Raw genomic sequence first — 19,491 nt, 5'->3', positions numbered from 1 at the left:
TCATTTCCTCAAATAAAAGGTTATATGGAGTATTATAGGCGAGCTAATAGTTGTACTTGTATTATACAACAACATATCTAGTATAATTCTACAAATGGGGTATGGCCATGGCAGAGTGCAACAAACGTTACTCCTACTTTAAAAGTAAAAAGTTGTTTCCGATAGATCCTCAGATTCAAGAAAAGGTATTTCAAAGAAAGTAAAAAATATCTGTACTATTATAAGGTGAATTTATATATAAAAGTTCCTTAGAAAATAATAATTATTTTTTAGCTAAGATTATTTTTGTTATGAAAAAATGATAAATTTTCTGAGCTGTTTCAGTCCAACATACTGACACACCGTATCTTGCACTCTTCACAACATTCTGAAGTCGTTGATATATCATTTTCATTCAGCAATTCAAAGCGACAACAGGAAGGAGGCTACTGCCTTTAGTTGTTTCGTTTCGTTGTTACTTAAATTAGTATACTATTAGCAAACTACTCCAGATTTTACGGTGCTGAGAAATGTGTTTCCTAAAATTGCATCATATAAAGGGATGGTTAGTTATGTAGGATAATGAATAATAATTTTGGAATAAAATATGAGATTATTTATTCTCATACTTAGTTGGAATTTTATTGTCACTTTGCCGGTGATGAGCAATTTCGTGATTACTTATACCATAATAGTATTGGTGTTTATTTTTATCTAATAATGTGGGATAACAATTCTTGGATATTTAATCCCAGAATAAAATAATCAAATGACAGAAATATCCTTCTCCATAGCTCATCTTCAATTCCTTTTAAAACGCAAAAGTTAAAATTGAAAAAAAAAACTAAAATAATCTCTTACTACCAAATAAATATTTTATACTATTATATTCTGTATATCTCATTTTAATTCAACATCTATATTACCTGGCGCCTACATATAAAATTTCAACTTTTTTATTCAATATCTTTTTTTAATAGTAAAAATGTTGAAAAATCTATTCTTGGACAAAGTGAAAGCTTTAATACACTTCCCTTGTTTTTTCGTAAAAGTGAAAGCTTTAATACACTTCCCTTGTTTTTTCAACGAGATAGACTTGCTCGTCTCATAGTTTCTTTTCATACCTTATATTATTATTCTTTCATCTAGGATGCTCTTTTACACCATTGTGTCTGTTTTTATAACTAAAAAATAAAAATTATTTCCAGAAATAAAGCCTTTTTCTTTTAAAATTAAAATATTAATTAATCTAATTCTAAGAATATCAAATATTTGATATCTTGAGGGACTAGAGCATTTATTTTGGGCAATTCTTGTATTATACAAACTTACAAGGGTATTTCTAAACTTTGTGAAAAAAAATAATTAAATGAAACTCAAACTAGTCCACTTTAACTAGTTGGCAACTGGCATTAGATTCTGTCTTCTTACCCTTATAAAAAAAAAATATCCAATACAAATCTTTGTCTTAACACTTAAATTTATTTAACTTTAAATCCACAAAAAGCAATATTTTTTTATCAGTACTTAGTGGAACCAATACTGATTAGCAGAAAATATTCCCTTAAACCCCTGTCCCTTTTTCACACTATTCAACTGACCTTTTTTGCTTCTTTTTATCAGTGTGCAAAAACCCCATTTTTATGAACCTTTTTTTCTATTACATTTTCAAGATTTGAAGAAAATTTAGAGAGATTTAAGTGTAGTGAAAATGAGAGGACCTTTAGGAGCTGTAATAGGGAGGTACCCTTCAAGTACTGATGGAGGTACAATTCAGATAGGGGATGGTATAATCAAACACAACAGGAAATGTAGAGATATTGTGTTTCTTGTTATCTTCATTGCTTTTTGGGTTGCAATGATTGTTAATTCTAGCTTTGGATTCAACCAAGGAAACCCATTGAGGTAAAAAACAAAATGATAAAGTTGCTTGCTTTTTCTGTTTCTTTTCCATGTCCTAAATGTGTTTGTGCTGTCTTTGCTATTTTGATCTATTAGTTTAATGTCTTTTGTGTAAGGTGTTGTTTTTTTTTGTTATTTTGTGTTCTTTTTGTCACATCTTGAGTTACTGTAATCTGGGCTTGATTCACTTTTCTTTGAAAGGTTACTCTTTTGTTGTATTTTTCTGATTGCAAATTTTTTCAGATGTTGCTTTGTTTTTCTCTTCCTGATGTAAAAATTCCCTTCTTTATGACTCTGTCTTTTGAAGGGTGTAGAAAATGCACAAGTTTTTCCACTAGTCGAAAAGAATGTTCCTTTTTGGCTCTTTGTTATTGAGATTGTCACTAAAAGAACCTAATTTTATGGCCAAAGTTATCACTTAAAGATTGATATATGTAAACTCCTTGTTTGGAAACAAGAAATTGTGTGACCATAACATCAAGCTCTTAGATTTACTTTTATTTACTTAAGGTATGTCTTCAACTATCACATGTGGCCTGATTCATCTTTTCATGGCCAAAATGTGGAAATTCTTTTTGGTAATAAGTGGCGGTGAGACTCGAACCTAAACAACTGTCTGCTTTGATACCATGTTGAATTGTGTGTCTATCGCATCTAAAAGTTTAAGCTTTTAGAGAGAGAACACTTATATTTACTTAATTATGTCTTCAACAATATCTTTCAAATATTCTGTCTTACTTTACTGTGAAAGGTTCTTTTCTTTAAATAAAATTATATTATAAGAGCTGTTTTCAGTCTATCCATGCCAAAAAAAAAAAAAAATTATATCTTTCCTTTGTCAATGGATATACTTGTCTGTTGTATTTCTGATGCATCTGTTCTGGCAGGCTAACATACGGGCTGGATTATAAAGGCAATATTTGTGGCGACAGAGGTGCCGATCCTGATCTTCGTGAATTGGAACTCAGATACTGGGTGAACCCTAATCAAGTCTATGAAAGTGGTTCAAAGGATAATCGGGCTAAGATTTCTAATGCCAGGACCATTTGCTTGATGGACTGCCCTATCCCATCTGAAGATTCTTTAAATTGGGTGTGTGACTATCCAGAAGGCGACGTTCGTTTGTCGGTAGATGACTGGATCGATAGAAATTATGATTATTTTGCAGACCTTACTCCAGACCTGAGAAACACTTCTCTTCAGCTTCAAGGTCCTTGCTACCCTGTCATATTTCCAAGTGTTAATGGTAAGTGTAAACAGAAGGCCAAATTACAAGTGTTTTGAGATGTTTAATTTCTTTTTAATATTTTAACCTTTTGTGTGCCAGTTTATTGGAGCTGCCAGCTTATCGCCCGTGCATCAAATGTGTCTTTGCGGCATTGGAAGGAGATGGGTGGTGTTAACATTGTTGAGGACATTGCAGTTGATAAATCTATTCATGGCTTAATTAACTCTCGATCATTGGTCTTAAAGGTCGAGTGACATACTTCTCTTGTTTTACTTGTAAAGTACTCAGCTAAAATGTTTTCATTGAAATTTGCATGGAAAAATGAGGCGCTCAATAGTGATAGTTGTAGTTTGCTCGTTTCATTGGCTGTAGATTGCATTTTCACTTGGAACTGCATTAAGACACATAAGCGCATGTAAAAAAAGGTTCCTTTTTATATCCACAAAACCTGAGGAATTCTTCCTTCAATCAGTAAAAGTGTAATTCATTTTCATAAGCAACAAACGTGTTTCATTTGACCTATGACTAAAAGAACAGAATGCTGAAATGTTCGAGTAACGCATATTTTTGTCAAACTTGGTACCTTACTCGTATTCTCTATGGTATCACATTTTGTTATTTAAGAGTTAAAATTTCACATTTGAGTTTCATTTTCAGAGATATGTAGCTGATGTTGGCAAGTCATGGGGAGTGTTGATTGTTTGTGGAGGAATTTTGCCAGTGTTTCTATCAGTGATATGGCTTTTGATGATCCGTCACCTTGTAGCTGCAATGCCTTGGATAACTGTCATCCTCTTTAATGCCCTTATAGTTTCAGTCACAATGTTCTACTATCTGAAAGGTTAGGCTCTCTTTCCTAATGCTTTCCCTCTGTTGTTAGTTGTTACATACTATTAATTGTAATTCATCTCAGCTTTCAGTTCTACATCCAATTTGTAATTGAGATGGAGTAACTTCCAACAGACTTTATACTTCTATTTGTAGTTCTATGTCCAATAGGCTCCTAGCACTGTTAGAACTTCTGATTCTGGCTTTTATATTTTTTTAACCAGCCTTATGGCTTCATCCCCACCCCCTTCCCCCAGGGTTGAAGAAAACTAGACAAGTCACCTTTGTTAGCTTGACTGGCCAAGCTTCTAAAACCAGTTTATTTTAAAAAGTGTTTTTGGTGAGAAGCAGTTTGTGTTTGGCTAATTGATTTGAAAAACACTTTTGAGCAGCAATTAGTGTTTGGCCAAGATTTTAAGAAGTGCTCCTAAGTGTATTTTCTCAGAGGTGTTTTTCAAATAAGTACTGCTACTTTTTTTAGCTTTTGAAAAATAACTTCTACTACTCCCCAAAAACACTTATTTTCTCTTAAAAGCTTGGCCAACACCTCACTTTTTCAAAATAAGCACTTTTGATCTCCCAAAAGCTTGGCCAAACAGGCTATAAGAGTGGTTCATGGGAAACATAACTTCTTCTTTCCTTTTTCTTCCTTCCATTTTCTGATATCCAATTTCATTTCCTTAATGAAACACCGAAAAACAAGCCTTAAATGCTAAAGTTAATTGAAAGGGGCCAGATGAGTCCAAATTGGAAGTTTCGAAACTTCAAGTGTTTGATAAATAATATAAATAGTAAAAAGGCCCTGATCAACAAAAGAATTAGAAAAAGGCTTCTTGTGCACATTCACCAAGCGTATAACAGTTTGATGATGTAATCCTTTCTTTCTTTTTGATAAAGCATTGTTCTTTCTTTCTTATGCAAAGATCCTTCTATTTTTTGTTTTTCCTTTGCTATGTTAAGATTTCGTCATAGTACTGCATTCTATCTTATGTTTGTTGAGTAATTGAACAACATATTTTTCCATTGGGTGTACTAACAAAATTATCCTTTTTCCTGTCCAGCTGGATGGATTGGGAGCGACTCTATCTCCCCCATTATTGGTGAACATGATCCGTATTATCACGTATCTGCAAGGGAAATAGGTCATCTCCATGCTGCTGCTGTTTTCATGACTGTTGTGATGATTATTTCGGTCTTGTCATCCATCGCTATAGTGCGACGTATCCTTATGGCTACTTCAGTCCTGAAGGTAAGTCCATCTCTCCCCCTTTCTGAGCTTTATAGCACCGTGTTATGTGTCCTTTTCTGAGTCATAAAAGGGTAATTTTATTAATAATCAGCACTCAGATGGTGCTGTAATATATATCCAAAGTGAAAAAAGCAAAAAGCAAAATGTTTAGTTCCTTCTTTCTAAAATTTGAAGGATTCTACAAAATCTATCAATGATTCAGCCTCCTGAACATACCCATTCTGCACCTACAGAAAAAATACAGTCAAACCTCTCTATAACAACAATTTTTGTCCCTATATTTTTTGTCTGCTATAGCAAATGCTGTTATAGAGAACATATAATAACATAACACGAAAGAACGGTTTCACAGAAAACATGGTTGTAGTAGTGAAATGTTGTTATAGAGAATGACTGTATACAATAAGCCTTGTAGAATAATAGCACTGTGTGATAGTTTTGCACGGAAATGATGACCCCCATACACAAAAGAGTGTTGTAAATGCCTTTTGCAAGATAGAGTAGAAAACATGAGACGGATGTGGTAGACCCTGGATATTATGAATGATTTCTCAGTTTACTTTCATGCAGAGAAAATTTTCCTATTTGCAGAAACACAGTAAGAAGCAAGTTTGACTGTTTTCTTAGTATTACAGGTTTTGTACATTACCACCAGAATAACAAAAAGAACAAAAATTACATTAAGAAAACATGTCTTGTACTCTCTGTAGCAAAACGCTCACCTAGAAAAATAGCTCGTCTTACTCTTATGTTTCCTAGATAATGAAAGAATTGACTTCATACAGTATCACTGTTTTCCTGTTCATGGGTTTGAGTATTAAGCTATTTATCGCTAGATAAATTTACTTATAAGTTAAGATGATGATTGCAAATTTAAATTGCAGGTAGCTGCCAAGGTCATTGGAGAAGTACAAGCACTAATAATTTTCCCCATCATTCCATATGCTATCCTAGCAATCTTCTACATGTTTTGGTTTGCAGCTGCTCTTTATCTTTTTAGTTCTGGACGGATCGTCCAGAATGATTGCAACACCAACTGCTGTGCTTATGATCTTAAATCAAAAAGAGTGAGCTGTGATCGTTGCTGCGGTTACAGCATCCAATATACTTCCCATATTGCTGCTGCAATTTTTTTCCATTTGTTTGGCGGCTATTGGGCCACTCAGTTTTTTGTGGCAAGCTCTGCAACAGTCATTGCTGGCTCTGTCGCTACATACTATTGGGCTCGAGGCGGAACATCGGTGGGTCATAAATCCTCCTATCTTAATTTCTTTTCATCAGTTTCAAAAAAATAATATCATCTATACATTCCAGAAGTACTTCGTCTTTTGCTGAGATTAATAACCTACTCTTATTAATCCACATAACTTTCTTTCACTTTTCGCTAGATGATTTTCCAAATCATTCAGAATTTCTGCTTTTTCTTCTCATAATCATGTTTGTTGTTTGATGCTTGTCAGCCATCAGCTTCAGTAGCCCATTTCAATGATTTCATATATTGTTGAGATAAAAAAATTCTTGATGTAAAACAGAGTACTCCCTCTGTTTCAATGTGTTTTTCTTACTTTATTTCCTTTTAAGCCTGTTTCAAAAAGAATGCCTCGTTCCTAATTTGGCAACTCGTTAATGTTAACATCCTGCATGGCATGTTTAAGACCACAAGGTTAATGGCATCTTGGTACATTATACATATGTTTAGTTAAAAATAACTAGATTCAAAGTCTTTTTTACTTTCTTAAACTCCGTGCCAAGTCAAACTAAGACAAACAAATTGAAAGGGAGGGAGTATTGGGGTATGTTCTAGTGACTGATCAACTGCTACTTTTGCAAGTGCAGCCAGAAATTTCATTCCTCCCAGTGTTCTCCTCTATGAAGCGGCTTGCTCGTTACAGCATTGGATCTATTGCTCTTGGTTCTCTGTTCGTTTCATTTATAGAGTCTATCAGGTTTATACTTGAAGCACTTCGGCGTAAACTTAAAGGTGCTAAATCTGCACCAGAAAGTTGGTTTGGAAGAATGGTATACAATTCCTCACAATGTCTCCTGCGGTGTATTGGTTGGACCATCAAATGTGTGAATCGTAATGCTTACATCTTGGTAAGTAAAAAAAGTTGCAATCCCATTAGATATTCCTCAAGTCTTATAGTGATTATTTTAACAGCATCAGTTAAGATAGTGCTTGTGATACTTTTGCAGATAGCGATAACAGGAAAAAGCTTTTTCAAGTCTTCTGAGATTGCAACTGATCTCATTATCAGCAACATTCTTCGGATCGGAAAGGTGAATGTCATTGGCGATGTTATTCTATTTCTTGGGAAGCTGTGTGTCAGTCTCGCAAGTGCACTTTTTGCTTTTCTCATGTTGGATACTCACAAGTACAATATTGGACATAACAAGATCTCATCTCCAATATTCCCGGTGCTGGTAAGTCTAATTCTTGTGGACGGATTTTCCATTTAAGCAGATGCATCTATTAATTTTACAAAACTAAGAAGTACCAAATTGCTGAGATCCTTTGAGCAGTTCCTGTTACCACTTAAAAATCAAGCAACGTATAGAACTATAAATAGAGAGAACACTTATATATATGTAAAAACTTTCATAGTATCATTTAGAAAATGCGTTGTTTGAAGATTTCACTTGATAATTACTTGTGAACATGTTTTAGAGGTTCAAAAGAGTGTGTTTCCATGAATGATGACTCATGAACTACGTCTGGTATTTAAATGGATAAGGGTAAAAGAGCTCACATCATCTGCCAGACTTTTGAAGTTGGCTAACAAGCTTCTTCAAATCTAACTTCTCTTCGATGAATCTTCTGTAAACTATGGCGGATCTAGAGCATACTGAATGGGTTCACGGGAAGCCTATACCTTTTGCGCGAATCTCCATAAACTTCAAATCCTGGAACCATCTCTGCGTAAATTCCTAGATAATTAAGTATGGTATATCTGAACTTGACTCATGTTTCTAATGCAGGTCTGCTGGTTTCTTGGTTACATCGTGGCAACTCTTTTCTTTGCAGTTGTGGAGATGTCAATTGATACCATAATACTTTCATTTTGCCAAGACTCGGAGGAGCACCAAGGAAATGCCCAATACGCCCCTCCTCTTCTTATTGAGACATTGAATGACCAAAATGAGATGCAAAGACTCACACAATGATCAATGAAATCATCCAAATGATTGTCTCATGCATTAGCTTGAATATTATTACCTCAAGTGTAATGGTTGATCACCTAAATTTATCTTGTCAGCTCCTTTTCTGACTTTGTTTTAGCCATTTTGATAGATTTTTTATCTTTACATGTAAATATTTTTTTAAGTCCAAATTAGATTAAGCACACTCCATATTGTGTGGCATATGCCGAATGATAATAGTTTCCGTTGGCACTAACATGTTCGTTCTGGATTGCAGTTCTACAGTGAAAAGTTACGGATAATGAGAAAGATACTGAAGTAAATGTTCAAAATTTTATTTTAAATCCAACAGGTTAGATACGAGATTTGAAGTTTATGGGTTCCTGCAGCTACTTCAAGCTAATGTTATAAATGAATAACTGCAATTAAATCAGACTTCGAACAGATATTTACTGAATATCTTGGAATACATACAAAGTTTGGGCACAACAAAAGTTATTGGGTTCTAGTGAACGTGTAACTATACGTTCATGCGACAATTTAAAGGAAAAAAAGAACGCAAGACTTGCAGCTTCAAACTGGCATTTCAAATGGCAGTCAATTCATCTGAAAAGATGTACACTACCCTCAATCCAATATTAAATTCTTCGAGTTCGAGATACTAGCTTGTATTTTTTGAAAAAGGAAACAGTATTAAAGGATGTGCTTAAGCCATATTTACAATTCAGAAGGCAGAAAGTGTGGCCCCGTTCTAACTTATAGGGAGTCCATAATGTCTAGGAAGATTCTGCATCTTCTAATAAGCTTTATTTACACAAAAATATGAAACAAAAAAAAATCATCTTAACTTTTTGAATTTTCTAATAAGCTAGTTCAAGGCACTGGCTTGACTTCTCCCAAGAGAAGTTATCTACGGTTAACCATATAAACAGAAATTCGTTTTATACTGAGTTATTTCATTATGTCAAAATCCTTGATTGAAGAAGTACTTGCAAACATCAAGGCATGCAACTTGGCAAAGGTAAGTGAAAGCAAATGCATGGTTATCTTTTTTTTTTTTTTTTTTTTCTTTTTCGACAATGAAATGCACGGTAAATTTATAGTACTTCTCAAATCAATTTGCAAAGTATTAGTCATTACCAAGTAAATCGGTGCCTAAGCAAGACTTTTTCACTGAAATAAGAAGGAAAACTAAAGGATCAAATATAAGTCCTTTTGTCAGCAAAAAGGGACAAAAAGTTCCTTGTTGCATGAAAAAATGCAGTATTTCACAAGATCCAAGTTCATACAGAGCTCGCAGGTACATCAATTATCTCTTCAGTGATGTACTTATCGATTTCTGCTAGTTGATTTTTTAGCAAAAGTCATTTTCCTCGGATCGATCTCATCCGCTCTTATCACAATCGCAGTGCCGTCTTCTTCTTCCGTCCAAGCTATGGAGTCCCTCTCCAAAAATTTAAGTACCTGCTTTCAAATATCTCAGTCTTCATACTTCTGTTTGTCCAACATTGATTAAAGTAGCTAAAGAAATGAGACGTAATAAACATAGAATAAAGAAACTTTATTCATTTGGATATCCTACTGGGATATGAAACAGTGGAGACTGAATCAAATTCATAAATAAAACATAAAATCTTTTAATCCAACGGCATGGGATAAATCTTTTTAAATGCATCTTGTCTCAACCCTAACTTATCCAAAGTCTTATACATAGAATATTCTTGATCAAAATAATGAAAATGAGAAGAGTCAACACTAAAACATTCTTTAAATCACAGTTGTTTCTTTTATGTACATTTTGAAATAAATTATATCATATACTATTTATTTCCTAGAAGGAAATAATTTGGATATCACCTTAAATTTCCTATGCTTGTAGTATTGATCGGTTAGAAGGACCATAAACCTAACTACACTGACACCTCCTTGGACTATAGTTCTAAAAGGTGCTTGACTGTAAAGTTAAATACTGTAATTCAGCAGTGTTTCGATGTCAGAACATTGTGGATTTACATTTATGAAAGGTGTAAATGGAATTTCCACTTTCATATTTTAGAGGTGAAAAGATGAACTGGCATACAGCTTAATTGCACCGTTTTTTTTCTTTAACAGGTAACAATTACAGCATAACTGCACTTAAACTTCCCATCTGTCAGATTTAAGGTCTATTATCTTCTAGAGTTACCAATCTGGAATGAGTTGTTTAGACTTCAATGCCAAATTTTCTGAACCATCTAGATTGTTAAAAGGCGCTATACCAGGTATGACATGTCAAGAGGCAGGACGAATAAAAAATGACCATTTTCTTCAAAAGAAATTTGTAGATCCTGAGAAACCCTCTTTTCAAGTACAGTTTTTCCAATTATCGATAACGTATACCCGTGAGAAAACAGCAGCAGATGGACCAAATATTCAAACATATCACCACCCAAAAAAAAAAAAAAAACGAAACAAGTCATACCAGACGCTTCCGGGGACCTTTGGCATCTTCGGCAGTCATCCCAACTAAGACTTTGAGATATTGAATAGCTGATAAAAGGAAACCTATCAATGTCATATATATATATATATATATATAAATCAATGAAGGCCTGTAATGACAATAACCTACACGAGAAACCACAAAGAGAAGTCAACTGAAGTTTGAGTACACGCACTGCATCCTTTGGCTCCAAATCGTGAAGGTCGACTGTCACAATTTCTTTGCTGTAACTGCAACCAAGGTTGGAGTATTGGCGTAAATACAAGCTCTGTAAGCAACATACATGAGTAGAGAAAGAAAAGAGAAAGGAAGCTGGTTCTATGCCTGACCTGTTTTCAAGAAGCTTTTGAGAGGATAGTTCATCAGTCTCTCGCGCCTTCGTCATGAAAAATTGTCCCTGTCTCATGAGAAGATTATGAGTAAATTGCCAGCGCACACCACCATAATGAAAATTTAAACAAGTGGATCAACCAAGGCAAGGTCAACTTTTGGGAAGAGAAGATTTCGCACTGATTCAACATTGTACCCAGCATGAAGTTAGAGCTTTTTTCTTTCTTTTTTTTCCCGTGATAGATGATGTTATGAGTATTTTCTCTTCCGTTGTGCGAGAAGTGAAAGATGTTGATGAATATTAAGAACTTGAACCTGGAAGCTTTTTCTTCAAAAGACATTTTACGCTGTTCAAGTTACTTTGCTAAGCAAGTGCATATTTGGATAGTTTGAAATAATATGACAAAACGCTCAGACTCTGACCAATTAACAGAGCTAAGATGGCAATTGCACACCACCCACTCAGCCGATACCAATCAGTAGAACATCTCATAGAGAGGCCAGTTATTTCTTCACTAATATTTCAAATATAATCAGTGAAGGAGACTTTAGATAAAGGAACAAACACCCTACCTCTTCCAGGAATTTGCGTGCCTTGTCAATATCTCCTCTGAAAAATGCTTCAGAAGCCTGGAACACAATTTTAGTTTATAATATCAGTTATGACGTAACAGACTAAACTTTTCTTCTTCTCGTTCAACACAGAATGAAGCATCTTAATGGTATTCAGACCATGAAACAGTAAAAGAGAGATTTCCATGACTCACCGCTTTATAGTACTCTTTCATTGTTATCCAGTACTCCTTTACAGCTTTCCGAAGAACTTCGTAGCTTTCTTCATTATCCTCACCATCTAATAATAGAAATTCAAGATGTGTTCACATGAGAAAATGAAGCAAAATAGCTAAAAGAAATAGAGCACTTTCACTAGTGACATCGCATTAAAGAAATATGTCCCCACCCATCCCCCAACACCCACACCCCACCCCCACAAAAAAAAAAAGTTTAGTTACTAAGCAGTTTGAAGCCATCTAAAGATGCAACAGTGGAATGGTCAAATATCATGCGACACTGCACATCATTGCCAACAATGCATTATAGAAAGATTTAATTCATTTAGGGTAGCAAAACCACCCAAATAGGTTGTATTTCGTTAAACAGAAACCTGCTTTGATTTGAGGGACAATTTATGAGGGAATTCTGGTATACGATATTAGTTTCCTTGCTCAGGTGTGCTATTTTAACATCTAAAGGGAGGATACCACCATTAGAGCTTCTGTATTTGTTCTTACTGGAGCTGAATGCAGCATCCTGCTCAGAGACAAACATATAATTCAAGAGCCTCCAATGTCAATACGATGTTGCAGCAGAGAGAATTGATTTCTAACATATCCATGCGGAAATTAAATATTGAAGGATGACCAGTACTAGTCCAACATATAGAACTTATACGATTAAGAAAAGAAAAAAGAAAACAAGCTCTGCAGTTTCTGGCTTACCAGTGGCAGATTCCAACTGAAAAAAGAAATTTTGCCATAGAAGAGTACAAAATCAATAGAAAAGGCAATCAAAAATAAGATATGAAACCCTTAAGAAAAAGCCAAATGTGATCATAAACACTTTTTCCATCTGTCAAACACAAGGCATAAGCAGTTAACTGCTGCTTACTTTTTGCATCACTTTGGGGCGTCCTGATAAGAATCTGTTGGTGTAACGTGTCCTGTAATGGTTTCTCTACAATGTAACTTGATCGCCTAGACTTCCCAACTTCCCTCAACGGACGAATCACTTCAGCCACATCATGATGTCTTGCAGGTCCATCAAACAATGCCTGCAGAACTTCCTTTTGAAGCTCATACCTGTCCTGCTCCCTCTTAGATAGGCTGAGCCTATTTTTAGTCTTATTATTTGCTTTGGAACTGCATTAGAAAAAAATATAAGGATGACCGTCAATGCATAACACCTTGAAAGCCTAAGAAATCTGTTTAACCAAAAAAAAAAAATTCTTCCTTGGGGAACAAAGTACCCGACAGTTGGATCTAACATTGAAGGTGTCTCTTGCGATGCAACTGATGCAAAATCTGGACTCTCCACAGACTGTTATATTAGATCAGAGAAAGCATAGTAAAGAAATAATTTCATGTGATTTAGACAATTTTTAATTGCATATGGAAGTTGGAACTATTTTTTTCCTGTTTGGAACTATTATAGAATTACCATTAAAGATAATTCTTCTGTTCCTTTCTTTTAAAAATAAATTATCTTAAGTAATAAGGAATAGGAAAGAGTGGTTGGTTATCTATTCTCTTTAATTTGAGAGACGGGGAAATTGGTCTCACCGAGCTTAGCAGCCAACAAAATTCAAAAGGAATTTCTAGATTTCAAAGGAATGTAGATATTTATATGGTGAGTAAAATGAACATTATTAATCTTGACACTCTTTTTACAGCTAGACGCAACGTCAAGTATTTTTGGCGACTGCATCGCTACAGATCCAAAACTATTTCCAGTTCTAGAGAAGTTACCTCACAGAAACCTATCGTTACGAATAAAATATCCCTTACAAAATTACCTCCCAAAATATACTACTCATTTTTGTTGTCGGTAGTCACATCAGTTGGTTAATATTAACTTGAATCTATTTTTTGAAAATCAACTCGACTGCATATTCAAGAGATCAACCTACCATGACAATTTGTAGAGATGTGGAACCCTTTTGTCAAAGCAAAACTGATCCTTAGTACGGTAATAACTTCAGCCATTAGCACTTTTCTCAGGCCAGGAGAGAGAGAGAGAGTCAGGGGAAGAGAACAAACTGGCGTGAGGAGTGAATGGGCTAAGGAGTCAGGGGAAGAGAACAAACTGGCGTGAGGAGTGAATGGGCTAAGGTGGAGGAAAAGGAGAATAGAAGAGAAAGACACCATCCTTTCCGAGGATTTAATTGTGAAAAAGCAATCTCATTTTCTTTCAAGAGCATGGTCAAGAAAAGTGAAAGCATGGCTAGGAAGCAGACTGCCTCCCCAAGATTATTATCACTAAATAACTGTCGCTTGTAAGTGAGATTATCTGTATTTAGTTTTACAGCAGACCTGAGCAACACCAAGTGACATACAAGAAAACTTACTTTCTCGACACCTATGTTTAAAATATCATCACTCTTTCCCAAAGTTGATGCTGACATATCTAGCAGCTTATCCATACTCTGCATATTCAAAGGAAAGGGGGTGTCATATAGGAAAAATGCAAGGTTAGTGCGACATGCAAATCTGTGTAGAGAAGTACACAAATCTATATGTAGTATGCATGCAAAATTTCTGAAAATCAGGGAACGACAAAGATAGAAGCACCCAAGCAGGAACTAAAGAATCATAGTCAGGCTGATGTATTCAGAATCAGATGATCAAACAGCAATAGACAAGCATTGTATTGTCTGCTTAGCATGAAGCTTCTGCAATTCAGCAACAAAAGCTGGCCTCATCTTGCGTGATTCCCCACATGCATTGTGGTTTCTCACCATGAAAATTATAAAACAGTCAGCAAGAAATTCATTTATTGATCCCTAGTTCCTCAAGCTAATTTTAGGTAGATGAGGTAATTACTTTAACCATGATAGAGGTAGTATGGGGCATAATTTATTTTCCAATTAAATGAGGACTTCTTATCACACACATCAATCGTTAAAACTGCTTATTAAACTTTAGCCACAAGATCGAAATCAGAAACAGGATTAACTTTGCAGAGAACCTAGAGAAGTGTATAGCCGATCGCACTTTGGACACAAATCAAACCAAACACAGGATTACATAAGTAATAATATGTGGGAGTGGGAGAATAGACGGGCCAGATGGTATCTGCAGGTTCTTAGAAGAGCAACTTTCACATGTATGCTTAGCACTTATTTCTATCACGACATGGTGTCAATTACTGAGTAACAGCATACAGAGTTAAGTGCCAACATGTCTATGCTGAATGTAAACATAAAATTGAGCCAAATATATTGCTACCATTTGATGCCTCAAAATAGATACATAAAGTATATGAAGTGGTTGAATTGATATCACTAACCTTGTTCAGATCATAGCCGCATTGGTCTGCAAATCGAACAACACCAGATTAGCAATGAGATTGTCCAAAAAATGTGACAGCTCCTAGGAATTAGGATGCAGTTATAGGCTCATAGGAATTACAATGCAGTTATCAGGATGAAAAGAAGGAACGAAAGTTAAAAGTCATCTCAGCACAACCTATAAAGCAGGTGAATACTCTTTTCTATGTAGGGTGGTGACAATGTTGAGCACAACCTGAACATGTGGACCATCCACAAGTTGCATTCTACTTCACAAAATCAAGTCTCAAAACAGAATTTAAAGAAAAATTTAACTGACTTTCGCAAGTTTCATTAGAAGATCAACGAAAAGAAGTGAAGAAAAAAAAAAGACATGATTTCAGGTAATTGAAAGTGTACATTAGCATCACTGCATGTGCCAACGCAACTTCTCAAGTAATCTTACGAACACTTACAATAGACATGAGTAAAGTGCTCACCCACAACATCTTTTATAACACTCATATCAAGAGAGAATTCACTTCCGAGCATTTTGAAGAGGAACTCCTCTACACTGCTGGCAAGGGTTTCACTCATAGCTGCAGCGCCTAATGGAGCTTTCTCATCCCTTAGCACTGGGGTAAAAAAATCATCTGCATTTACTTTCAATGGCTTGATTCTCGTAGAAGTTTCTGTAATATGTGGCCTATTCGTCATATAGTCTTTTGGGATCATGCTTGAGACAGTCCCCATTGACACTGATAACTTTTTTTGCTTTGATGAACTGGGACCAGCTCTCTCGGCATCAACCTCAGATACAGATTCAGAAGTTAATATCACAGAATCCCCTACTTCCTCAAATTCAGATTCAGAAGTCAGTGTCACAGAATCCCCTATTTTTTCTTCTGATGCCGAGGTACTAGCTCCAGAGGTGCTACCTTGCAGATCTCCAACAAGTATATGACCTGTAATAGTTGGATCCCGACCTGCTTTACAGTAAGCTGCAGCAATGTCATGGAGAGAGACAACAGATCCAAAGACATCAAGCAACTGCTCCAGGTTCTTCGTATCATCATTAGTAAGCAAAACTGTTGAAGGAGGTACTTCCATCTTCATCCTTCCAGCCTAAAATGAAACAAGAACCACTGATAAGAAGTAAAGAAACCTATTAGTCAAAGGCTTTGTAACATATTGTAGAGTAACAGAAACCACAAAGTAAAGTAAAGTAGCAGAAATTAGACAGCATAACAACAAGAGAATCCAAAATTTCACGGATAACAGAACCTAAAGAGAACCAATAGTTGTGATAGGAGAAAAGCAACTAAGCAATAATAATAAAAATGGAGAAATACTACTAACTGGCTGTTTTCTGACTTCTTTTTATGCTTTTATGCTTTTATGCCTTTATTGAGCCGAGGGTCTTTCGGAAACAGCCGTCCTACCTTGGTAGGAGTAAGGTCTGCGTACACTCTACCCTCCCCAGACCCCACGATGTGGGATTTCACTGGGTTGTTGTTGTTGTTGACTACTAACTGGCTGTTTAGATCTAACTGACCAAATAATCACTTGTCTACACAGCATCATTACACTGCCATAAGCGTAATGTTGGTGAATTCTTTGGTATGAGAACACGATTTGCAACTGCTGCAAACTAATTCACTTCTCGTATCACCCACAGCCACAAGAATCTCTTTAGGAATGCCAAATTTTAGAACTAATTCACAAAGGCACATTGCAAGTCAAAACTTTCAAGTTTCAACTCTCAAAGAAAATCGCGAAGAGGCACATTCTAAGTCTGACATTTCAACTTTCAAGAAATTTGATACTCTTTTCTTCCTCAAATTGCTGAAGATTACATTAAGCATACAACTATTAAAAGATGCTAACACACTATCATTCAGGCTATTCTGATGAATGAGAAAGGAAGGCAGTGCTACCTAAGAGTGGAACTGTTGAACAATATTCACAAAAGGAAGAAGAAATACTATCTCCTCAACATTCCTTAAGGAAAGTTATTATCAAATTATACAGGACATTAAAGAAAGAACAAATAACAATAAATGCTAATGTACATACACATTACATTCACCAAAAAAAAAAAAAAAAAAAAAAAAAAAAAAGTCTAACCGTCTAGGTCACAAATTAAAGGCAGGCTTTTCATTCCATCACTTTCCGCAACGAAGTTCGCAACTGACACAAATTTATTTTTTGTGCAAAAAACTAGGTGCTTCTATAAGTGCTAAACAAAGCAAAATGCAATTCAGTTCATTTGAATTACAAATGATTAATCACATCATACTTGATTAGAATGTGTATTTCCCTTAAGAAATTAATCGCATGTTTTTTTTTTCGCTTCATTTTCCACAACGAAGTTTGAAACTAACACGGCAATGTACTTAGACAATTATCCACACACACACACACACACACACAAAAAAAAAAAAAATCATAACAGTAAAAGGAACATTCTCCTATTGAAGTATAAACATCAACACTTTATTCAAAAGTGACAAATTTATTATTTCGCCATGCTTCGACGAATGCTACACAATGCAATGCAATTCGATTCATTTGAATTACAAAATTGCTTGAGAATATACGGTGATAGAACAATTAAATTTTTCAGCCAATAAAAACAAAAAAAAACAGTGTGATTAATGATTAAACAAAAAGAGAAATAGAATCATACAATAAATTTTGAAGGTTAAACTAAACAAAGTTTGGTATAATAAAGTACCTTCCCTCCGCACAAGAGGTTTTGTTGCTCTTCGGCTTCTCAGAGAAGGAAGAAGATGAAGAATGAAGAGATACAAACAAAGTTTCTAATTAAGTAGTGCTACTACTATTTTATTGTAGACACGCGGAAATTGCTTAAAAGTTAATGAACAATATTCGTTTGACTGGTACTTTATTCTAAACTACTATTTTATTATTTATTTAGTTTTTTTAAAGGAAAAATTGTGTGTACTGTATTCACTCCGAAATAATTTTTTATACATATATGATATATGTATCAACTTAAAGATAAAAATATTTGAACTTTTAAGGCAAAATAGTAAAAGATCATGTGCGGCTTATTTCAAAGTGGTTGTAAAACTTTAAATTATAGGGTATTTGTGCGCTTAAACTCAATATAATCAATTTCCAGGGCTGCACAAATAAAGATAATCTGCTAGTAGATTTTGAATATGGATCATAAAGTAAAAAAAGGAAAATTATTTTCAAAAATTTTTAAAAAAAAAAAAAAAAAAGCAAAATATACGCTCCTAAGGGCATAAAATCGAAAATTCAGATTGGTTTCGATTCTCTAATTTTTTGATTTTGATTTTAAAAACTTGACTCTTGGTTCGCTTCTAGGTTTTAAATTATTGATATTTTGGTTAACTGAAATACTGAACTATTTTAGCGAAATTACACGGAGTATTCTCTGTGGTACTGATACTCATTTTTTGTCCCCATATTACATATGCTGCAAAATACCCTTTTTTATTTATATTTTTGACGAGCACAAACACACTATAAAATAAGCTTGTGCTGCGTAAAAGATAGTATAGAAAAGTATCGAACCCACAAAAACTGGAGTAAATCAACAACAACATAACCTATGTAGTCCCACAAATGGTGTCTGAAATAGTTATCAATTAATTTCTTCAGGCAGTGAAAGTATAAAATCCAAGTTTTTTTCTTAAAGTTCTAAAATAAGAATTTAAAGTGATCTAATTCTAAACTAATTGAAGATTTAAAGGAAGAAGACAGGGCACATAACTTTGTTCCTTGTGTTAATATCTATTCTTGAACATAAATATTGATTGCTTCTCCTGAATATAATCGTCAATCCCTAAACTCAATTACACTAAGTCTTCTCTCAAATATAATCGCATATCCCTAAAATCATTACACAAGGTCATTTCTCGAATAACTGTAGTCTAACATTTTAGAAATGCATTGGGTTCAACAGGTGTATGGTCATTAAGTGACAAATTTTAGGATTATTGAAACTTTTCTCAAATATCCTAATGCTTTAAAAATGCTTCCACAACTAATTGTTCTCGCCAATAAACGAGTTAGAGAAGAATAATCTTATAATAATATATTTTTCTCTTGAATAAATAAATCACAAAAATCAATTCAAGCATATAATCGATTTTATTACTTCTCTCGAATAAAATAAAGTCAATCTTGAAGAACATACCGTCAACCATACATAACAGATATTAAAACAAGAAATTAAAGTCTAAACTAAATCATCATCAAGTTTCCATTAAAAATTATTCCGTCAAGGCATTTATGTTGTAAAGCATAAGAGA

The 19,491-nt window shown here is 34.6% G+C and overlaps 2 protein-coding genes across 6 annotated transcripts; one reads left to right on the top strand and one right to left on the bottom strand.

The window, feature by feature from the left end:
• The first annotated feature begins 1,468 nt into the window (after positions 1-1,468).
• On the top strand, positions 1,469-8,583 carry LOC132619183 (choline transporter protein 1). Its single transcript, XM_060334138.1, has 9 exons — positions 1,469-1,884; positions 2,769-3,127; positions 3,209-3,354; positions 3,767-3,950; positions 4,999-5,186; positions 6,071-6,427; positions 7,023-7,283; positions 7,383-7,610; positions 8,166-8,583. Exons 1-9 carry the CDS (start codon positions 1,691-1,693, stop codon positions 8,349-8,351), a joined length of 2,103 nt encoding a protein of 700 aa, XP_060190121.1. The 5' UTR covers positions 1,469-1,690; the 3' UTR covers positions 8,352-8,583.
• An 850-nt stretch (positions 8,584-9,433) lies between these two features.
• LOC132619184 (putative nuclear RNA export factor SDE5) lies at positions 9,434-18,075 on the bottom strand. Of its 5 annotated transcripts, none has more exons than XM_060334139.1 (12): positions 17,922-18,074; positions 15,685-16,329; positions 15,205-15,230; positions 14,264-14,341; positions 13,166-13,236; positions 12,808-13,058; positions 11,907-11,992; positions 11,713-11,769; positions 11,139-11,206; positions 10,939-11,039; positions 10,789-10,856; positions 9,434-9,791 (listed from the first exon to the last, which is right to left on the bottom strand). In XM_060334139.1, exons 2-12 carry the CDS (start codon positions 16,298-16,300, stop codon positions 9,657-9,659), a joined length of 1,557 nt encoding a protein of 518 aa, XP_060190122.1. In that variant the 5' UTR covers positions 16,301-16,329; positions 17,922-18,074; the 3' UTR covers positions 9,434-9,656. The 5 variants fall into 5 exon arrangements, with proteins under 5 accessions (XP_060190122.1, XP_060190123.1, XP_060190125.1 ...); XM_060334140.1 differs by having other exon boundaries at positions 15,685-16,309; positions 17,922-18,065; XM_060334142.1 differs by having other exon boundaries at positions 9,557-9,791; positions 10,935-11,039.
• Positions 18,076-19,491: the final 1,416 nt, after the last annotated feature.

The sequence above is a fragment of the Lycium barbarum genome, chromosome 11, assembly GCF_019175385.1.
Source record: "Lycium barbarum isolate Lr01 chromosome 11, ASM1917538v2, whole genome shotgun sequence".
NCBI lineage: Eukaryota > Viridiplantae > Streptophyta > Magnoliopsida > Solanales > Solanaceae > Lycium > Lycium barbarum.
Note: the sequence above shows the minus strand (reverse complement) of the source record. Positions and strands in the feature narration are given on the sequence as shown.